Source organism: Girardinichthys multiradiatus, chromosome 2 (genome assembly GCF_021462225.1).
Source record: "Girardinichthys multiradiatus isolate DD_20200921_A chromosome 2, DD_fGirMul_XY1, whole genome shotgun sequence".
In the NCBI taxonomy this organism is placed as follows: Eukaryota; Metazoa; Chordata; class Actinopteri; order Cyprinodontiformes; family Goodeidae; genus Girardinichthys; species Girardinichthys multiradiatus.
This window is the reverse complement of record NC_061795.1, coordinates 37985734-38002778: the sequence shown is the minus strand read 5'-3', so window position 1 is coordinate 38002778 and position 17045 is coordinate 37985734. Positions and strand designations below refer to the sequence as shown.

At 39.7% G+C, this 17045-nt stretch overlaps 1 protein-coding gene across 4 annotated transcripts in view; it reads right to left on the bottom strand.

Annotated features, from left to right (window-relative positions):
- The window catches only part of mob2a (MOB kinase activator 2a), an 86485-nt gene that overhangs the window by 16681 nt on the left and 52759 nt on the right, over nt 1–17045 (bottom strand). Inside the window, exon 1 of one of the 4 annotated variants that reach the window (XM_047392025.1) lies at nt 1174–1427. The exons of the other annotated variants lie outside the window; for them this stretch is intronic. Coding sequence (XP_047247981.1) covers nt 1174–1247 — 74 coding nt within the window. The 5' untranslated portion in view covers nt 1248–1427. Of the gene's footprint in view, nt 1–1173; nt 1428–17045 lie in introns of those variants that run through there. 4 annotated transcript variants of the gene reach the window in all.

Here is a 17045-nt window from a genome sequence, read left to right as displayed (position 1 = left end):
ATGGGTCAGACTTCAAAGAAAACCAGGAAATCGGTAATGGCCAGGAAGCCCGATCGGTGCATCTTTGGTAAGAATGGTTAAGTTTGGAGTTGGATTGGAGTTAAATGGAATACTAGTTTGTCAGACAACCACATTTACATTCGTTAAGTGTGAACGCAGCTTCATCAGTTTATAACCTTTAGAGGGCAGTGGATAGAACGCATTCTACAAAATCAAGTTTTATGCACATAAATATAGATTAAAGTGTTTACAGATAGGAACAAAACTGGTTTTATGATGTAGAAAAATAGCAAATATGACTAATGTGTTTTACCTTTAGTCCTATAACATTTTTATTAACATTTAGTTTTTAAGACAAAACATGTGATGCATCCTTTAAATCCTCCATTTTCCACCCAAAATATTTACTTCTAAAATATTTCTTTTTTTAACTTGTTGCCTAAAAAAAATGCTCTGTAAATATTCTCCTTTTTTAAATGTCACCAGTTATAGCTTCCTCAAATACTTCTAAAATATTTCTTTTTTTAACTTGTTGCCTAAAAAAAAATGCTCTGTAAATATTCTCCTTTTTTAAATGTCACCAGTTATAGCTTCCTCAAATAACAACCCCCAACATGTGAATAAAAATCTATACTTTGATATAAAAATCTTTTCCCTTTTTCTTCTCTTCTAACCTATCACTAGAGATTTCCAATTTAAATATTTCCTCTTCTGTCACCAAAGTCCTTTCTCCCTTAAATATATCGTTAGACTACATCAGAAAGGTGTTCCATTAGTCTTGGTCGTATCGAGTCTTTTTAGGGAGAACAGGAAAAGAAAGGAGACTTCCTGGCAACTTTTCTCCCCTCTTCATTGTCTTCATCACTGCGGTGACCCCCCGGAACCAGGGGCTCTTGTGTAATTACTGAAACACTGAAGCGACGGGGGATTTATGGCTCGCTACCGAGGCGCTAGTTTTCGTATCTGGAGCGACGCAGACTCACTGATACGTGGCGTAAACTCGCGTCCATATGCGAAATAAAGCGCTGTTTCTACAACAGTTTCGGTAAAAAACAAAAACGTTTAGTCGACTAAGAGTATTTGGCATACAACATACAACTGTAACAAAAATAATGTAATAAATTCCTCCCAACAGTTAAATTAGAACTTAAATTAAAAAACAACATGCATTACCTTAGAACTTTACCGACTGCCTGAATCACCATTTTCGCTGTTAACGGAGGTCTCGGGTTTTTGTGAGGGTGCATAACTTATCTCAACAAGCGGAGCAATAATCTCCAACCATAGCCTACAAACATAAAAAATATTTCAAGACGTATCTCATTGAGGTCCGAGGAATTAAAAACCTCGGCTCGGTTCCACAGACACTTGTGATGTGATCCAGGAGAAGGAAAAACTTTGAGTAGACTTCACAGAAAATCCTCCCACCCCTGCTCCGTTACTCTCGTCCAATCAGAGAGCAAGAACAAACGTAGGGGGCGGGTCGCAGTGACGTCGAAATCTGCCCATGTGGACGTAGATTGGTGGTTAGAATGTAGCAACAGGTGGTCGGCTTCTAACTACCGACTAGCGAGGTGGAAAAGGTGCAGCAACGTTTTATGCTCGTGTTGTAATATGAACAGGTTTGCACACTGCCTTGCTTTTCTCATCTCAAAGGCGGCTCATTTTAAATGAGGAAAACAGTTTATGATCCATCCACTTGTTATAATCTTTTTCAATGTTTTCCTTCATTAAATTTGTTTTAAAACACCTTGTATCAGCGTGGATAAGCAAGCTAAAGATTGTATTAAAAGTTTGTAAATAGAGAGTAAAGAAATTAAGAAAAAAAAAAAAAAAACTGCAGTCGAAATAATTATCAGGGATTTGCCTCTCTGTGTAAGTGAACAGTGTAAGTGTGGTACAGGGCCTGCAAGGTGACATTCCTCCTTTTTATTCTCAAACCTTACCCACACTCCAGTTCTGAACCCAGTTAGACGTGTTCATGCATGACTGAGGAACCAGTGAGGGAATCCAGCTGGCTTGTATACTTGTTGCGGGGCATGGTTATTGCTCGATGGAATTGTTTGGAGACTTTTCATTTTAACATAATTTAAGGCACAAGTAAATTATACATTCTAATTACACTGTCAGAGAGCTAACAACACTTGGGCACAAAATGAACAAGAGATTATGAAAACTCACTATAAGTTGCACTCATGGGAAAATTACAACTGCTGTTGCCAAACTATCATTCCCCCTCACCGTTGTTCCCTTTAATTTTTGCCTGACAGCCACACGGCCTCTTATTCTCCTTCGTCTGCTGCACTGTTGACACATTTCTGCTGCTTTTCTTGGTTTATTTTTGTCACCTCTTGCAATCATTGTCGCATCCACAACAACTGGGGGGTCGGTGTTATGGCTGCACATGTGGCAAGTACAAGACCGACAATCTACTGGAGCACAGAAACTAATCTGTGCAATCTGCAGAGCTACAGTAAGAGCATTCCTTATAGGAGGTTTGGGGCAAGTAGATGCATGAGGCTTTGCTTTCTGAAGGTCCTTCCTGTTTGATCCAAAAAGAACCCTGAAGAATTCAGAACAATGACTTGATGGTATGGTACAGAGGCCGTACCATGTGGGTTCCTGTGCATTCTCAGAGGAGCTTAGTCAGTGACTAAGGATGAGGGAGGATGCAACAGCCCATAACCAGATGTGGCAATGGTTTGTGTTGGCAGCCTGCTTTCTCAACAATAGACAATACTTTTCTAATACCTTGAACATGCATCTGTACGACCATATTAAAAAGCTTACAGTAATATAATTTAAAAGTGATTAGTGCAAGTTCAGAGGGGTGCAAAGGTTCAGCTGTGAGCATCAGTTACAAGTTACTACACACAATATAAACAAAAAAGTACAATTTCATGGAAAAGTACAATAAGTAAAACTTTTTTTTATCTAGACAATGCTGAAAAAGGCTCTTTATGCCATGCATCTTTATAAACTGGAATATCATCTAAAATAAACTCAGTAATTCAGCACAAAAAGGAAAATTTAATTGATTCTTTACAGAGAGAGGTTTATTCTTTTTCTGTTCATTTTGACAATTATGGCTTACTATTATTAAAAACCGAAAATGAAATTCTGCAGATGATCAAATACTAGATCAAGCCGATAAAAAAAAAGGATGCTGCAGGATTGTCACTACTGTTAAAAAGTATGTTCCTGCACTGTACGGTACATGCATTCGGGACTCGGTTGGGGACTCCTATGCATGAATTACTGCATCAATGCAACGTGGCATGGAGGTGATCAGCCCTTGGCTCTGTTGAGGTACAATGGAAGCTCAGGTTGCTCTGACATCAGCCTTTAGATCATCTGCACAGTTGGCTCTGGTGTATCTGATCTAACTCTTGACAATAATCCATAGATTCGGTATGGGGTTCAGGTCAGGCCAGTTTGCTGGTCAATCAAGCACAGGAACACCATGGTCACTGAAAGAGCTTTTGGCACCTTTGCCAGTGTAGACAGGTACCAAGTCCTACTGGAAAATACAATCATCTACATAATATTTATCAGAAGAGAGAAGCAAGAAGTACTCTAAAATATCCTGGTAGACAGCTGCCTCGACTTTAGATTTGATAAAACCCAGCTGACCAACACCAGCAGATGACATGGACCCAAAATCATCACTGATCATCCAATGGTTATAATCAGTCTGACAGAGGGAGGTATCCCAATCCTTGTGGTTTTTAGTATAACAATGACCATCGGTGGGACCCTTTGTGAGCTGCCTTGAGACGACATTGTTGTAAATAAGCGCCGCTTAACTAAATAATCTGAACTGAAACTATCTGTGTAGTTATGCTGCTATAGGCTTAGGCTGCTGAAGGACATAACGACCACTTTCATCCTCTTCGCTACATTCTCACACTACTCTCCAATTTTGCATTATTTGCTGTTATTTCAGTTTTTAACTTCATTTTCTCTCTCTTTTCTCTTCCTAGAAGCTACACCTGGCCTGGCTCTGTGCCTGCCTGTGACACCTTTCTGGAGAGGGGAATCGTCCGAGCTTCTGCTGGCAACAACTTAATGCTCACCCTCTACCGATGATCCACATAGCCCTGTCTTTTAGTGTTTAACCCTTTCTCTCTCCTAGACATGGAAATTGACTGAGCTTTTACTGTAACTAATTATATGTGCTCTCTTTCAGACTCTAACATTGAAAACCGGCTCAGAGTTTATCTGTTCTTTCTTTCTAGGTGAAACGACTAAAGGAGCTACATCCATTAACATTTACTTTTCCTTCCCATAGAAAGTACTTCTGGATCAGTGCTTCTGTGTTCTTTTTGTGTCTCTGCTCTGTTCTCTCAAACCCCGTCGGTCATGGCAGATGGCCGCTCACACTGAGCCTGGTTCTGCTGGAGGTTTCTTCCTGTTAAAAGGGAGTTTTTCCTCTCTGCTGTCGCTACATGCATGCTCAGTATGAGGGATTGCTGCAAAGTCAACACCAGTGACTGTCCACTGTCTCTACATGCTCATCCGGGAGGAGGGAATGCTGCAAGTCACTGAGTGGATGCAATCTGCTGGGTTTCCTTAGATAGAAAAACGTTTTATCCAATTTGAATAAAAAGCTAACTCCGACTGCACTGTTCAATTAATTGGATTAATTGGAATGTATGTACCTGACTGTTGTGAAGTGCCTTGAGACAACATGTGTTGTGAATTGGCGCTATATAAATAAAACTGAATTGAATTGAATCATCTGTAAAGACAACTTTAGGCCAATGAACAACAGTTTAGCCCTTTTTCTCCTCATCCCAGGTAGGACGTTTCTGATGGCTTTGGTTCATGACTGGCTTAACACAAGGAATGTGGGAGTTGTAGTCTTGATACAACCCTCTCGAGGCTGTAGTTTACCTAGTTACTGAATTATGGGTTTCAATAGCTTTAAGCCATAATCATGCAAATAAACAGAAATAAAAGCTTGAAATATCGCACAAAGTTTGAGTTGGTACCTGTAACGAAAAGGTGTTTTACAGAGTAACAAAAAAGTCCAAAGAAACAAATTTAAAGAACATATAAGACAATAATATGAGCGCTACAAGTCAAACTGATTACAATGTTGTTTTCATCTATAAATCACAACAAGGAACGATGCATAGACTGAGAAACTGTTATGGAAATCCCAAGCTCAGGGTCCTTGTGGTCACCTAAAATAGAAGACATGCATTCAAGATAGGAGAGTCTTCACTCAATCCAGCATGATAATTACAGAGTGGGGGCTATTTAACATTGCCTTATATTAAGTAGTTAGCATGTTTGTCCTTTTTATATGTAAGCAGGTGGAGACAGAGACAATGCCATCCAAATGAGCCCTGCATGTGTGTTTGACGTTAGTGGAAACCAACGGCCACATTCCTTTGGTCTGGCAGACAAAGGTTTCCTATTTCTGCTCTCATCACAATCACCTTTCCTCTCCTCACTATATACATAAAACATAGCATCACTTACTTTCTACCTGATCTACCTAAACTAAATGTAGGTTTTATTCTTAAGTTCAAAAGCAATCTAAAGCCAGTGTCAGAGATGTGTGCAACCAAGAAAAATGGAAGAGAGGTTAAGATAAAAGGTTGGTTTGCATCATTCTGCTTCAATAAAATGTAGAAAACACAAAATATGATGAATAAATTAAGGTAGTTTGGTAAAGCATCTATAAATACCAAAAGGTCTGGACATATCAAGAAAAAAATGCCACAAAAAAGCTGAGAAAAACAAAAACCATCTATGGAAACATTGACATTACTATCCATGTGACAAATGATATGTTTAGCTGCAATCTGATGACGTTAGAAAAAGGAACATTTATGCCAATAACTGATGTAACATATACATGAAAGTATGCAAAGGCAGTTAGGGAGAAAACTTTAAAAAAAATTCTAATGAATGCAACACTGACGTCATAACACACCATTTAGATGGTGACCTGTGTTAATTTAAAGGTTAAAATAACAGGTTACAGGCTGCTGCAATTTTTAACGACCTAGAAATAGGAAAAAATTTAACTATGCATCTTTAACTAATGATATACCTGTCATTAAGATGAAAGGGATTCATTTATGGGGAGCATTTGGTACGAAAAAAAACCCAACAACACATTAACGAGAACTATTCTGTTCAGTGCCAAATATAAGGCTCACTGGCTGGCTCAACAGGTTGGGTCTGAAAGTCTGCTGACGAATTCCACCAGCTTTAAAACAAAGAAAATAGCAGTGATTCAGGGCGAGCAGCAGATTAATCACAACTGTTGACAAGGTGCCTTGGAATCCTGCCAGCAGCCTCTTCCAATGCCACCATTAGGACACTGCAGCCCATCACACCTGGGATCTAAGTGATAGGATAGGAGTCCAACTATGTTTAACACAGAGTCAGAGAATAAAAATCAGACTCTGTCCGAGCTGGCCTTTAGGACCTTTGGCATTCTGGACTTGCGGGCATGTGTTTAGGTAAGGTCTTAGTCATTGAAAACAGTGCAGCCGGTAATTCTTCAGAGCCCAGTGGGTTTCTGTATGCCCAGAAAAAGGTCAGCAGTTTCACAAAACACTACATACTGAACTGAATGACCTGCACGGCTATATGAAATCCAAAACTATTGAGCAAAGTGTGGAGTTTGCTTGTCATAATAGGAAACTATAATAAAGTTTAGAGATGCACAGAGAAATCAGAGAGCGACATGAATAGGACAATTTTTAGTTTATTCACTTGGGACCAGCTGCTCGGAAATTCAAAAATTGCACCATAGTGTTGAGATTTTTATCACCAGGTTGTAGTAACAAAACCTTTGGGGGTAGACAATGTTAAGGCCAATTTATGCTCCCTTTTTGCATGTAAATAAGTCCGCCCATTAGTAATGTTGTCAAATGCCACTGTTCTCATTCTTAGAATGTGTTAAAAGTTGGCATGGTTGTAAGCAATGTCACCACTAGAGGACAGTTCTGGGTTAGCCTCCGAATTCATAGGAAAATGGTAGGGATGCATGATATCTCTATTGGCATTGACATCGGTATTGGCCGATGTTGGTCATTTTTTAACATATCGGTATCGGTCCGATATGGAAAACTGGGCCGATTATAATAACCGATATTTATTACCATGTTGTTGCTGTTTGTGTATGGGTTTCTGGAGCGGGAGGGGAGGGGGTTGGGCCATGTCGCTTTGGATTGTTTGGGCATGTGACAGTGGTAGTGATGCAGGGCAGGATGGTAGGGTGTTTAACTGAGCAGAGAAGCAATGTCAACAGTATGGTCATTTTTTAATAGTGTTTAAAGGGTAATGAGATATATAGGACATATAATATCGGTAACCGGCCATAACAGCGATATCAATATTGGATATCAATATTGGATATTGATATCGGCCTAAATTTTTATATCCATGTGTCTATAGAAAATGGTGACGGTGGAGGAAATCTTAATGTACATTCTTAGAAAAAGGCCTAAAAACAGGCCTAGCAATAGGCGGAGGTGGTCTATGTGGCTGTTAAATGCATTGTGGCATGTGGATTGAGAAGTTCCACCATTTCTATCATCCTCTTCTTCTTCCTTCCTTTTGCTAATCGCATCAGAGCTATACTGCATCACATTGTGCCCAGGATTACTAATGGTATTGCTCCATCTATTGTGTTTGGGTAAGGATCTTCAGGCTCCTTGATGACAAACAAAAACTATACCTTAAATTAATGCAGAAGAATCAGCCTGTATGAGTCTGTGCACCTAACATTAAGCATAAATGAACCTTTACTGTGAAGGAGACTCAAACTCACAGGAATCACAGATCTAAGAAGCTATTTAAATGAAATTATTTTGTAGAAACTGTCAAAACATGCCTGCAATTCTTTTATGAAGCGAGAGAGGGCAGGAGAGAGCAAGACTTTTAGCAGATAACAGGAAGGCTGAACATATTATAGCCAAGTTTCTCCATGTTACTATTTTGTTATCCGTTAGTCTGCACTACTTTTCTGAAGTGAAGAGAATCAGAGCTGCCTGGATCAGAGCTGGAAAACTGACAAGGGACAGATGGGCTGGTCCTACCAAGCACAGCCAGTTGTGATCAGAGGACTTCTCAGCAAAAGGCTTCCAACAAGAAACCTTCACAAGAAAAATGATTTCAGAGGTTGGGATATCTAACAGACGAAGGAGAATGTTGAAGCAGATACTATAGCCACGCTGTTCAGCGTATTTGATGGGAAAAGATCGCCAAAGCAAAGATTGTTGCTGCTGTTGCTAAATGGATCAAGGCTCAGCAGGTGAAAGTACATTCAGATATTGGATATTATTGTTAATTATTTAATAATAATAATCTGAAATTATTATTACTAAAATAAGATAAATTACACACGCATACAATATATTTAAATAAATGTTTTTATAAAGATTCTAATACTGCTCTGTGCTGCTCAGCTTCGCCTCTGGTTGTTTCACTCACTGCCGTATATATACTGTAACTTTGGATTTACGCTGCATCTGCTCCAGTCCTCTGCGAAGCCTGGGGGAGCTCCAAGAACTATATGCAGATAGTGCAACAAAAGCCAGCGATAAATGAGGAAGCAAACCCATAACAAGTCATTCTGTGGAAGTTAAACCAGTAAAACTGCTTCATTTTTTGTTTTATGCATCCAGATATTTTCCTGTTTTCTTCTACAATGGGTGGAGCGTAGCTATATTTGTTGCTTACCTAACTCAAATAACCACTCGTTACAACCAAAGGTATGCAGAAGAGCATCTCTGAATGCACAACACGTCGAACCTTGAGGCGGATGGGCTACAGCAGCAGAAGACCACACCGGGTGCCACTCCTGTCAGCTAAGAACAGGAAACTGAGGCTACAATTCCCACTGGCTCACCAAAATATTGGACAATAGAAGATTGGAAAAACGTTGCCTGGTCTGATGAGTCTCGATTTCTGCTGCGACATTCGGATGGTAGGGTCAGAATTTGGCATCAACAACATGAAAGCATGGATCCATCCTGCCTTGTATCAACGGTTCAGGCTGGTGGTGTTGGAATAATGGTGTGGGGGATATTTTCTTGGCACACTTTGGGCCCCTTAGTACCAATTGAGAATCGTGTTAACGCCACAGCCTACCTGAGAATTGTTGCTGACCATGTCCATCCCTTTATGACCACAGTGTACCCATCTTCTGATGGTTACTTCCAGCAGGATAACGTGCCATGACATAAAGCACCAATTATCTCAGACTGGTTTCTTGAACATGACAATGAGTTAACTGTACTCAAATGGCCTGTACAGTCACCAGATCTCAATCCAATAGAGCACCTTTGGGATGTGGTGGAACGGGAGATTCGCATCATGGATGTCCAGCCGACAAAACTGCAGCATCTGTGTGATGCTATCATGTCAATATGGATAAAACTCTGAGGGATGTTTCCAGTACCTTGTCGAATCTATGCCACGAATGATTAAGGGAGTTTTGATGGCAAAAGGGGGTCCAACCCGGTAATAGCGAGGTGTACCTAATAAAAGTTGCCAGTGAGTGTATACACATGTATATATGTGTGTATGTATAAGGTCAGAATCCTGACCTTGAGAACTTTGGTGCACCTCCTTACCCCCTTCTTGCTCTGCCCTTCTCCTGTCTAAATCACTGCCAATGAGGGCCACTAGCACCACAAAATCTAAGCAAAAACACCCCCCAAAAATGTCTTGTGTGTTCACAGAACCCTAATAGACTCACAAACTGCGTCTACAGGCAAAAAAAACAAATTGTGAGTCACAAAAGGCAGTATTTAACTATCACTTCTACTTAGAAAGGTGATGACACCAAATTGTACACACCAGTTTAGACACTTACAGAGTGCCTCAAGCACCAGCATTATTTATGAAAACAAATAAAATAATCTTGTGTTGTGTCTTATTTCCCTCCTTTTTAGTTTTTCTCTCCGTTCCAGCCCACAGCATTTATCCTCCGTTGTTCTCCTTCTCTCTTCCTACTCTGCTTCATCCCTTCGTCGCTTGGCATTCCTGAAGGGGGGGGGGGCAGCATGCAAAGACATGCCTGTGCTCTTTGCACAAATACTGGCTAAACAAAGGAGAGCAGAGCTAAACCAAGTCAAGAGGATAAATACTACTAATTTGGTTAGACTGACTCTTTGTGTTTGTGAGTTTGATTATGTGCATCTTACAAGCAAACACGCTAGGATTGCAATTTCTGCTCCATTTACCACCAGCAATGAGATTCATGATAAAATACCTGTCCGCATAATTGAATCTGTTGTGACACGAATTACAAGTCAAGTGGGATCTTATTTTGAAATTTTCAGCTCTTCAGCTTCATGGCACAGATATTTTCATGTTTGCAACAAAGAGGAGACAGACTTGGATAGTCTCATTGGTTCATGGGCTTTTTGCAGGAAGACAGGAGATGAGAAATACCAGACTCATGTCCAGACATATAAATCCCCATCTCCATGGATACTCCATGGATTCATGTCAAAGGGAGAGAGTTGGAAAGGAATATGAAGGGGAAGTAATGGGAGACTACAAAAACCAAGGACAAAATGAGAATAAAGTTAAAGAGGTAAAAAAGATGGTCAGTCATGGATCACAGAGGTAAAACTCAGAGCAGAAAGACTAGTTGGATTAAAAGAAGTTTGGATCATAGGAGTGAAACAGTTTGCATCTGGGTGGGAGCCTGTCACAACATGTCCTGAGCTCCAGATGAACTCCTCCTCGCTACATTCCTGAGAAGAGGAGAGTCACTATCCATCGTACAATCTGCCATTTGGGGAGCCAAACACCTGTCAGTCAAATACAAGATCATGCACTCAAACAGGGGTTGTTTACCCATGAGTCCAATGGGTCAAGGGCACAGTCAGCCATATCAGATTTACAGTGAAACAAGGTGGAGGACAAATTTTGCAGAAGAGATAAGTAACATTCAGTAATATTCAAAAGCCTCGAGTCCCCTCATCATTTTTTTCATATTTTGCTTAATAATTTGAGCAATTGTTTTTGTTGCTTTCAGAATTTTAGAGCATTGGCTCACTTATTTTTAGTCCTGTCTCTGGACTTAGAATCAAATAAACAAATCAAATAAAAATTCTCCAGTCTGCTCATGATCTGCTTGTTCAAAATGTGATTATGCAACACCAGTAAATATGTCTACCTGCAGAATTGGGTTGAGTACAGTTTGTGTTTAAAGTTCATGTTCATATGAATGAACCTAACAGAATCACAATCAATGGAAATGGACTGAAATCTAAAATGTTCAGAAAATATAATTTCTTTTTATTTACAAAGGAGATTTAAGTATCTTTACAATTATTTATCTGCATAGTTCCTTAAAAATACTTAACTACAAAAATAAAGTATACATGATGGTTAGGTATATAAGTATGAAATATCTTGTTAACATGTAGAAAATGGAAGTAGGAAGAGACCAAATTGTAGTAAGCTTGTACAAGATGGGAATACAACTTGGTAAAAAGGCTTACCGACCCGTAGTTGGCCCAACTTCATGTATGCATTGTAACACTGTCACTAGTCACCTCTGACAAAAGTACAGTTTAAACAAATGTATTTTTCCACCTTGTGCTAGTAAATTTCCCCTGTTACCACTTAAAATTGGTTACTTGCTAAGCTATCTATTATCTGTTTACACAACACTGGTTCATCTCTCAACTTAGATGCCTTTAAATGAGAGATCAATCCAATTCCTAAAGACACTGAAAACACAAATGGGTTAACAACTGTTGCTTAAGACCATTTTAAGAGGATGGCCTTTTTTTGTAACAAAATATAAAGAAACGCGAGATGACTTTGATTATGTGCTTCTGTTGACTGGTAGACCAACCAGTGAAATGGTGCAACATCAAAGGAGTTCACAACATACCTACAATGTGACAGTCTTCCGGCCTGAAGCTCAGAAGTGTAATGAGGCTTTATCCTGCAAGCGGCCAAAGGTCTGTGGACAAGGTCACTCTTTCAGTGTTGGAGATTAACCACATGACACAGTGAAGCCAGGCAAAAAAAAAAACAGGTGCAGCAAGGGGTTTAAGAAAAAGAAACACAGCCTGGATGCCACCGTTTGTCAGAAAAAAAATACTGAAAAGGTAGCTATGTCTAGCATGTTAAGACTTTAAATTCCTGAAGGAAACAAATAATCCTTCCCCATAGATCATAGTTTTCCCAAAACATTAATAAACCACCAAAGCGAGAGAGACAGAAAGGAATGTCTCTTTTCCTGGGAAGTCTGTGATAACTAGGGCATGGAGGTTTGGAAACCTGCATGTTTGCAGATTTCTCCAAAGCAGATAAAATTCTGAACATTTCTGATTTAAACTAAAACATGACCTCCAGATTACAGGTCCAATAAACACAACAGTGAACAGGATTGTTTGGCATTAGGTTTTGAGGGGAAAGCATTCCAACTCTGTTTCATACAGATAGTATTGTTATGGAATCAATACTGCCATCTACTGGTTCAAAAAGTAGGTGTGCAGAGAATTCACAGAGTTTAGCCCAAAACCAACTATATAGTTTTTCAGTTTAAAGACTTTTAAACTGACATTGTAAAGATTATCCTTCGCATCTGCATATGTCTGTGGAGATGGACCTTTATTCCTCTTTTTGAAAGCGGGATTTGTACTGGAATGTGGCTGCTCACATAAATGTGTGAAGATTTTTGTGTCACTTGAAACCAAATTAGGAATGCGCCGACAGCACAGACACCAGCATCCTATTAAAACAAAAAAAAAAACTGTAAAATTTGTTACTTTCCGCTTTTTTTGGAAACTACGAAAACAAACACAAGGAAATGTGTGGTGTTAGGGAGTTGGGGTGGTGGGGGTTGGTGACGTAGGAAAGAGGTGCAACTGGAGAGGTTTTGGTCATACACATGCTAATGTTTGCTGAGGAGAACAAAAAGCAGCCTGTATGTGTGTGAGAGTAGGCGCAGCCCAGGATAAGGTGGAGGGGGATGGCGAGGGTAGAAAGAGCATCATGGAAAGAAGAGGCAGCGGGAAAAGGTACTGGGTTGCACCCATGTTTGCACAGGATGTACAGGGTGGAGAATTATGGTGCAGAAAATGAAGCTTTAAGGTGAACAGAGCCCTCTTTTCAAAATTAATGAGGGAAATAAAAAAAAGTGAAGAACATTGGTTTAGATTATCTGATAGGGGAAAGCTCGGTACAACCAGGTTCCTGCACATTTTCCAATTTTTCACACTCAAATTTCCAGAATTCTGTCATTTTTAGACAATTTATTTAGTATAAATAGTAATGTTCCCTATGCATTCATGGCAAATATTTTCTATAGTGGTCAGGCTTTAAGAAAGTGGGTTAGCGGATGGAAGGATAAACTGAAGGATAGATAGAATGACTAACATAAATGGAAGAATGGATGAACGGATAGGCAGATGAATGTATAGACAAGTGGATAGATTGAAGCAGGAATAAAATGAAAAACCAATTGATAAACGGATGGATGGACATAAAATGGCTGGACAAACAAATGAATGGACACACTTATTGATAGACATACTGAAGACAAACGTATGGATGTACCGACTGAAGGGTGGACAAATGAATAGACAACTGATGGAAAAACCCATGGATGGATGAATTGATTTATCTTTCCAGACTTTAATTCCACACTTTTTGATTATTTTTCTACACTTATCCAGAACTGGAAAACACTGAAATCAGCCATTAAACGTCTCTAGAACCTTGACCATCAAATATGCAACTCCCTAATTCAATAGATTGGGTAGCTCTCTGTTCCAGTTCATCAACCCCAAAATGAGAAGAATGCAACCATGTGTACCTCAAACATACAACAGCACAGGCATAAAATGCACAAAATGTTCCTTTCAATGACTGCAGAGAATGAATAAGTCTTGAAGAATCCATCATCACCACCTGAGTAACTGTACTGAATCTGTGTATCTCTGAACTTTAAAGAGCAAGAGGACCATAAATGTGACAATTATGTGGAAAAATGTGAACTAGATCCAAAGTGGTGTGGCTCACTGTCACCCCAAGGTCAACTGTAATGAGTTTCAGTCAGCACACATGATTATCATTTAAAGAAAACACCTGATAAGATCAACACGCCTTCCTTAAGAGGACTTGCTAAATTACATTAGTCTGCTTCTTAACGTAGGCCCCTGCGTGATTCAAAGTATCTTACATAACTGTTTCTCTCAGCCTGCAACAAAGCAACAAGAGGCAGAAATAAGAGATGAAAGCAGTGCGTTTAGGGGGAGGTGGACCCAATTCCCAAAGGAAATGTCTCCCATTTCCTGCACCAGCAGACGGTGCTCAGCTTAATCAGACTGTCTGACATGTTGGTGTTTGAGTTGTTATTTTATCCCGACCGGTGCCCTGCTGAACTTTAACCTCAGGAGGACAGAACAAGCTGACCTGGACTAAATTTACTGAAGTACTGACAAGTGTTCAAAAGTCATAAAGCTGAGGCTTTTCACTGCTTGTTAGATTTAGATCTACAAAACTAAAACTATTCTGGAGTATTTATTTTAAAGTAAAGCCAATTTTGGTGCCCTAAATTAATCAAAATGTAAAATTTATTTTTATGTAAAAGTTTTTTAATAAAAATAAAAATCATGATCTCATTAAGCTTATAAAGTATAATAGTTTCGTCTACTAAAAACTTGTTGTCTTTGATTTGGCGAATGACGTGGGCCTCTAATAAAACGCTCCAGCTGTCCTCTGCAGTTTCTAATTATATGCTTCACATGGAACGGTAGGAACTTTGTGCATTTACAGACGTCACTGTGTTCGGTACAGTAGCTATCTCCGAAGAGCATCGTTGAAGTCTTCCCCGCAGCCCCCACCAAGCGTCTGGTAGCCTCCTGGAACAAAATAAAACCAGCAGACTCACATCTGCTGGTCTGCTTATCATAACAGCCACTCGGTCAAACGGGGAGATCAAGGACATTTTCAGAGAACAGTGCAGCCAGTTCCTTTTCAGTCCACACACACACACACACACACACACACACACACACACACACACACACACACACACACACACACTCTCTCTTGTTTTGCTATATGTAGTGAGGACCATCTGTTGACTCCCATTGACTTCCATTGATTTTCAGTCATTTTCAACCCTTTCTATGCCCTAACCCTGACAATAACCCTAAACCTAACTATTACCAGTGCTTACCTAACCCTAACCTTAACCTAAACTCAATTCACAACTTAGTCCTAAACTTAACCGTTAGCAAAATAGGTCGTGAGGACCAGCAAAATGTCCTCACTTTGGTACAAACGGTCCTCAATTTGATGGTGAAATTGGGAAAATGGTTCTCACTGTGATGCCAAGACAGGAACACACACACACACACACACACACACACACACACACACAGCGGTGTTGAAAGCATAGCAAGCAGTCATACCCAGGAGCCTGCAAAGAGGTGAGGAGAAGCAGGTGATTAAGTGAGGCAGAGAGCCGACTAAATCATAAAAACAAGATGAGCTCATTTTAATCTCTAATCGGCTGAGATTACGTGGGTGTTAGCCAGGTTCCACCCAAAGACCTTTTTTTCTTTTTTCGGAGCAATTAGCAACAGCGGTAACTCAGAAAACAAACCGTAAACAAATGCTTAGCTAAGAGGTTTTAGGTGCAACACTTTGATGTATGATTCTGTGTCTGCGCCAGGCATGGCCGGGTACCAGTGTCCAGGTATTAGAACTTTTAAAAAGCTACACTGAAATCTTTCAACGGTTTCCTTCTACTGACAGGGCAGAGAAACTGCAGGAGGTGCCACAGTTTTCAATACCTGCATGAAACACAAAGCAACACCTCAGCCCTCATCTGGTGCCATGCACTGCTGACCAGCTGGCTGAAAGCACACTCACTCCCACACTTTTCCTGTCACTTACAAGGGAAAATAAAAATAATCATGGGGGTGGAAACTAACGGAGCTCCATCCATTCTAGAAAAGGGCTTGCTGCTAATATGAATGTCCAAACTTACCATTTCAGCTAGAGCTTCATAATATCAGGAAAATATGAAACTGGGGCACTACTGCTTAAAACACAATGCTTATTACACATTTTTTACTTCGGTCTATGTAGCAAAATTGAAGTAACAAATAAATGTCAAGTATCTCATTATTAGGGCGACCACTAACATTTATTCCCCAGTAAACCTATGGCTAATATTTTCATCATTTAATCTAAACGATTCAAGGTCAAATGTTCCCCTTACAAAAAATTTTTGCATTTATTTCATAGGACAAAATAAAAAAGGAAGATTTTAATTTCCATGTACAAATCATATGCATAAGTGTCACCTCAGCATGACAAGGCAAAGTAAAATGAAGCCCTTTTTTATGTAGTAATAAAACTTGAACTATAATAATTTTGTCACACATGATTAAACAAAAACTAAAAAAAACTAAAAACAAACCTATACCTAAAATATAATAATGAAGACTAGAGCAACATTTCAATATAGCTTTCAAATTACATGTATTCAATAAATGTGTTTGAAAAAGATAATATTCCCAACCAAAGTTATAGGGTTTTACTCCTTGTAGGCGAAGCGGACATGACGGTGAAACCATGAGGAATGACTGCACAATGTCTTGTGTCATCCTGAAACAAAAGAAACACAGTCCCGACCATCTGACCCATCAACAGCTACCATTGCTCATGCAGACTGGATTTATTCCCATTTCAAATAAAAATTAGAAACTATTTTCTCATAAAAACGCAGGACCAAACAAGTAGCACCTGATGTGTCCAGATGGTCTGCCAATGATAAAGGAAGTGGGTGGAGGCAGATGCAGCTGTTGAAGAAAAAGAGTTGGAAAGGGAAAAGGCAGACGGGAGGTCGAATCAATACAGAGGGAGGTGAGGATGACTGCGTTCCTCATTTCACTGACATCTCCTCCACCCATTCACCACAGATCCTTTCATAAGGGACGAGCTGTTGGGAGACCAAAATAATCTGATCCTCCAATAAAAAAATGGGATAGGTGGTCATTAAGATCGTTACTAGAGTAAATGTGGAT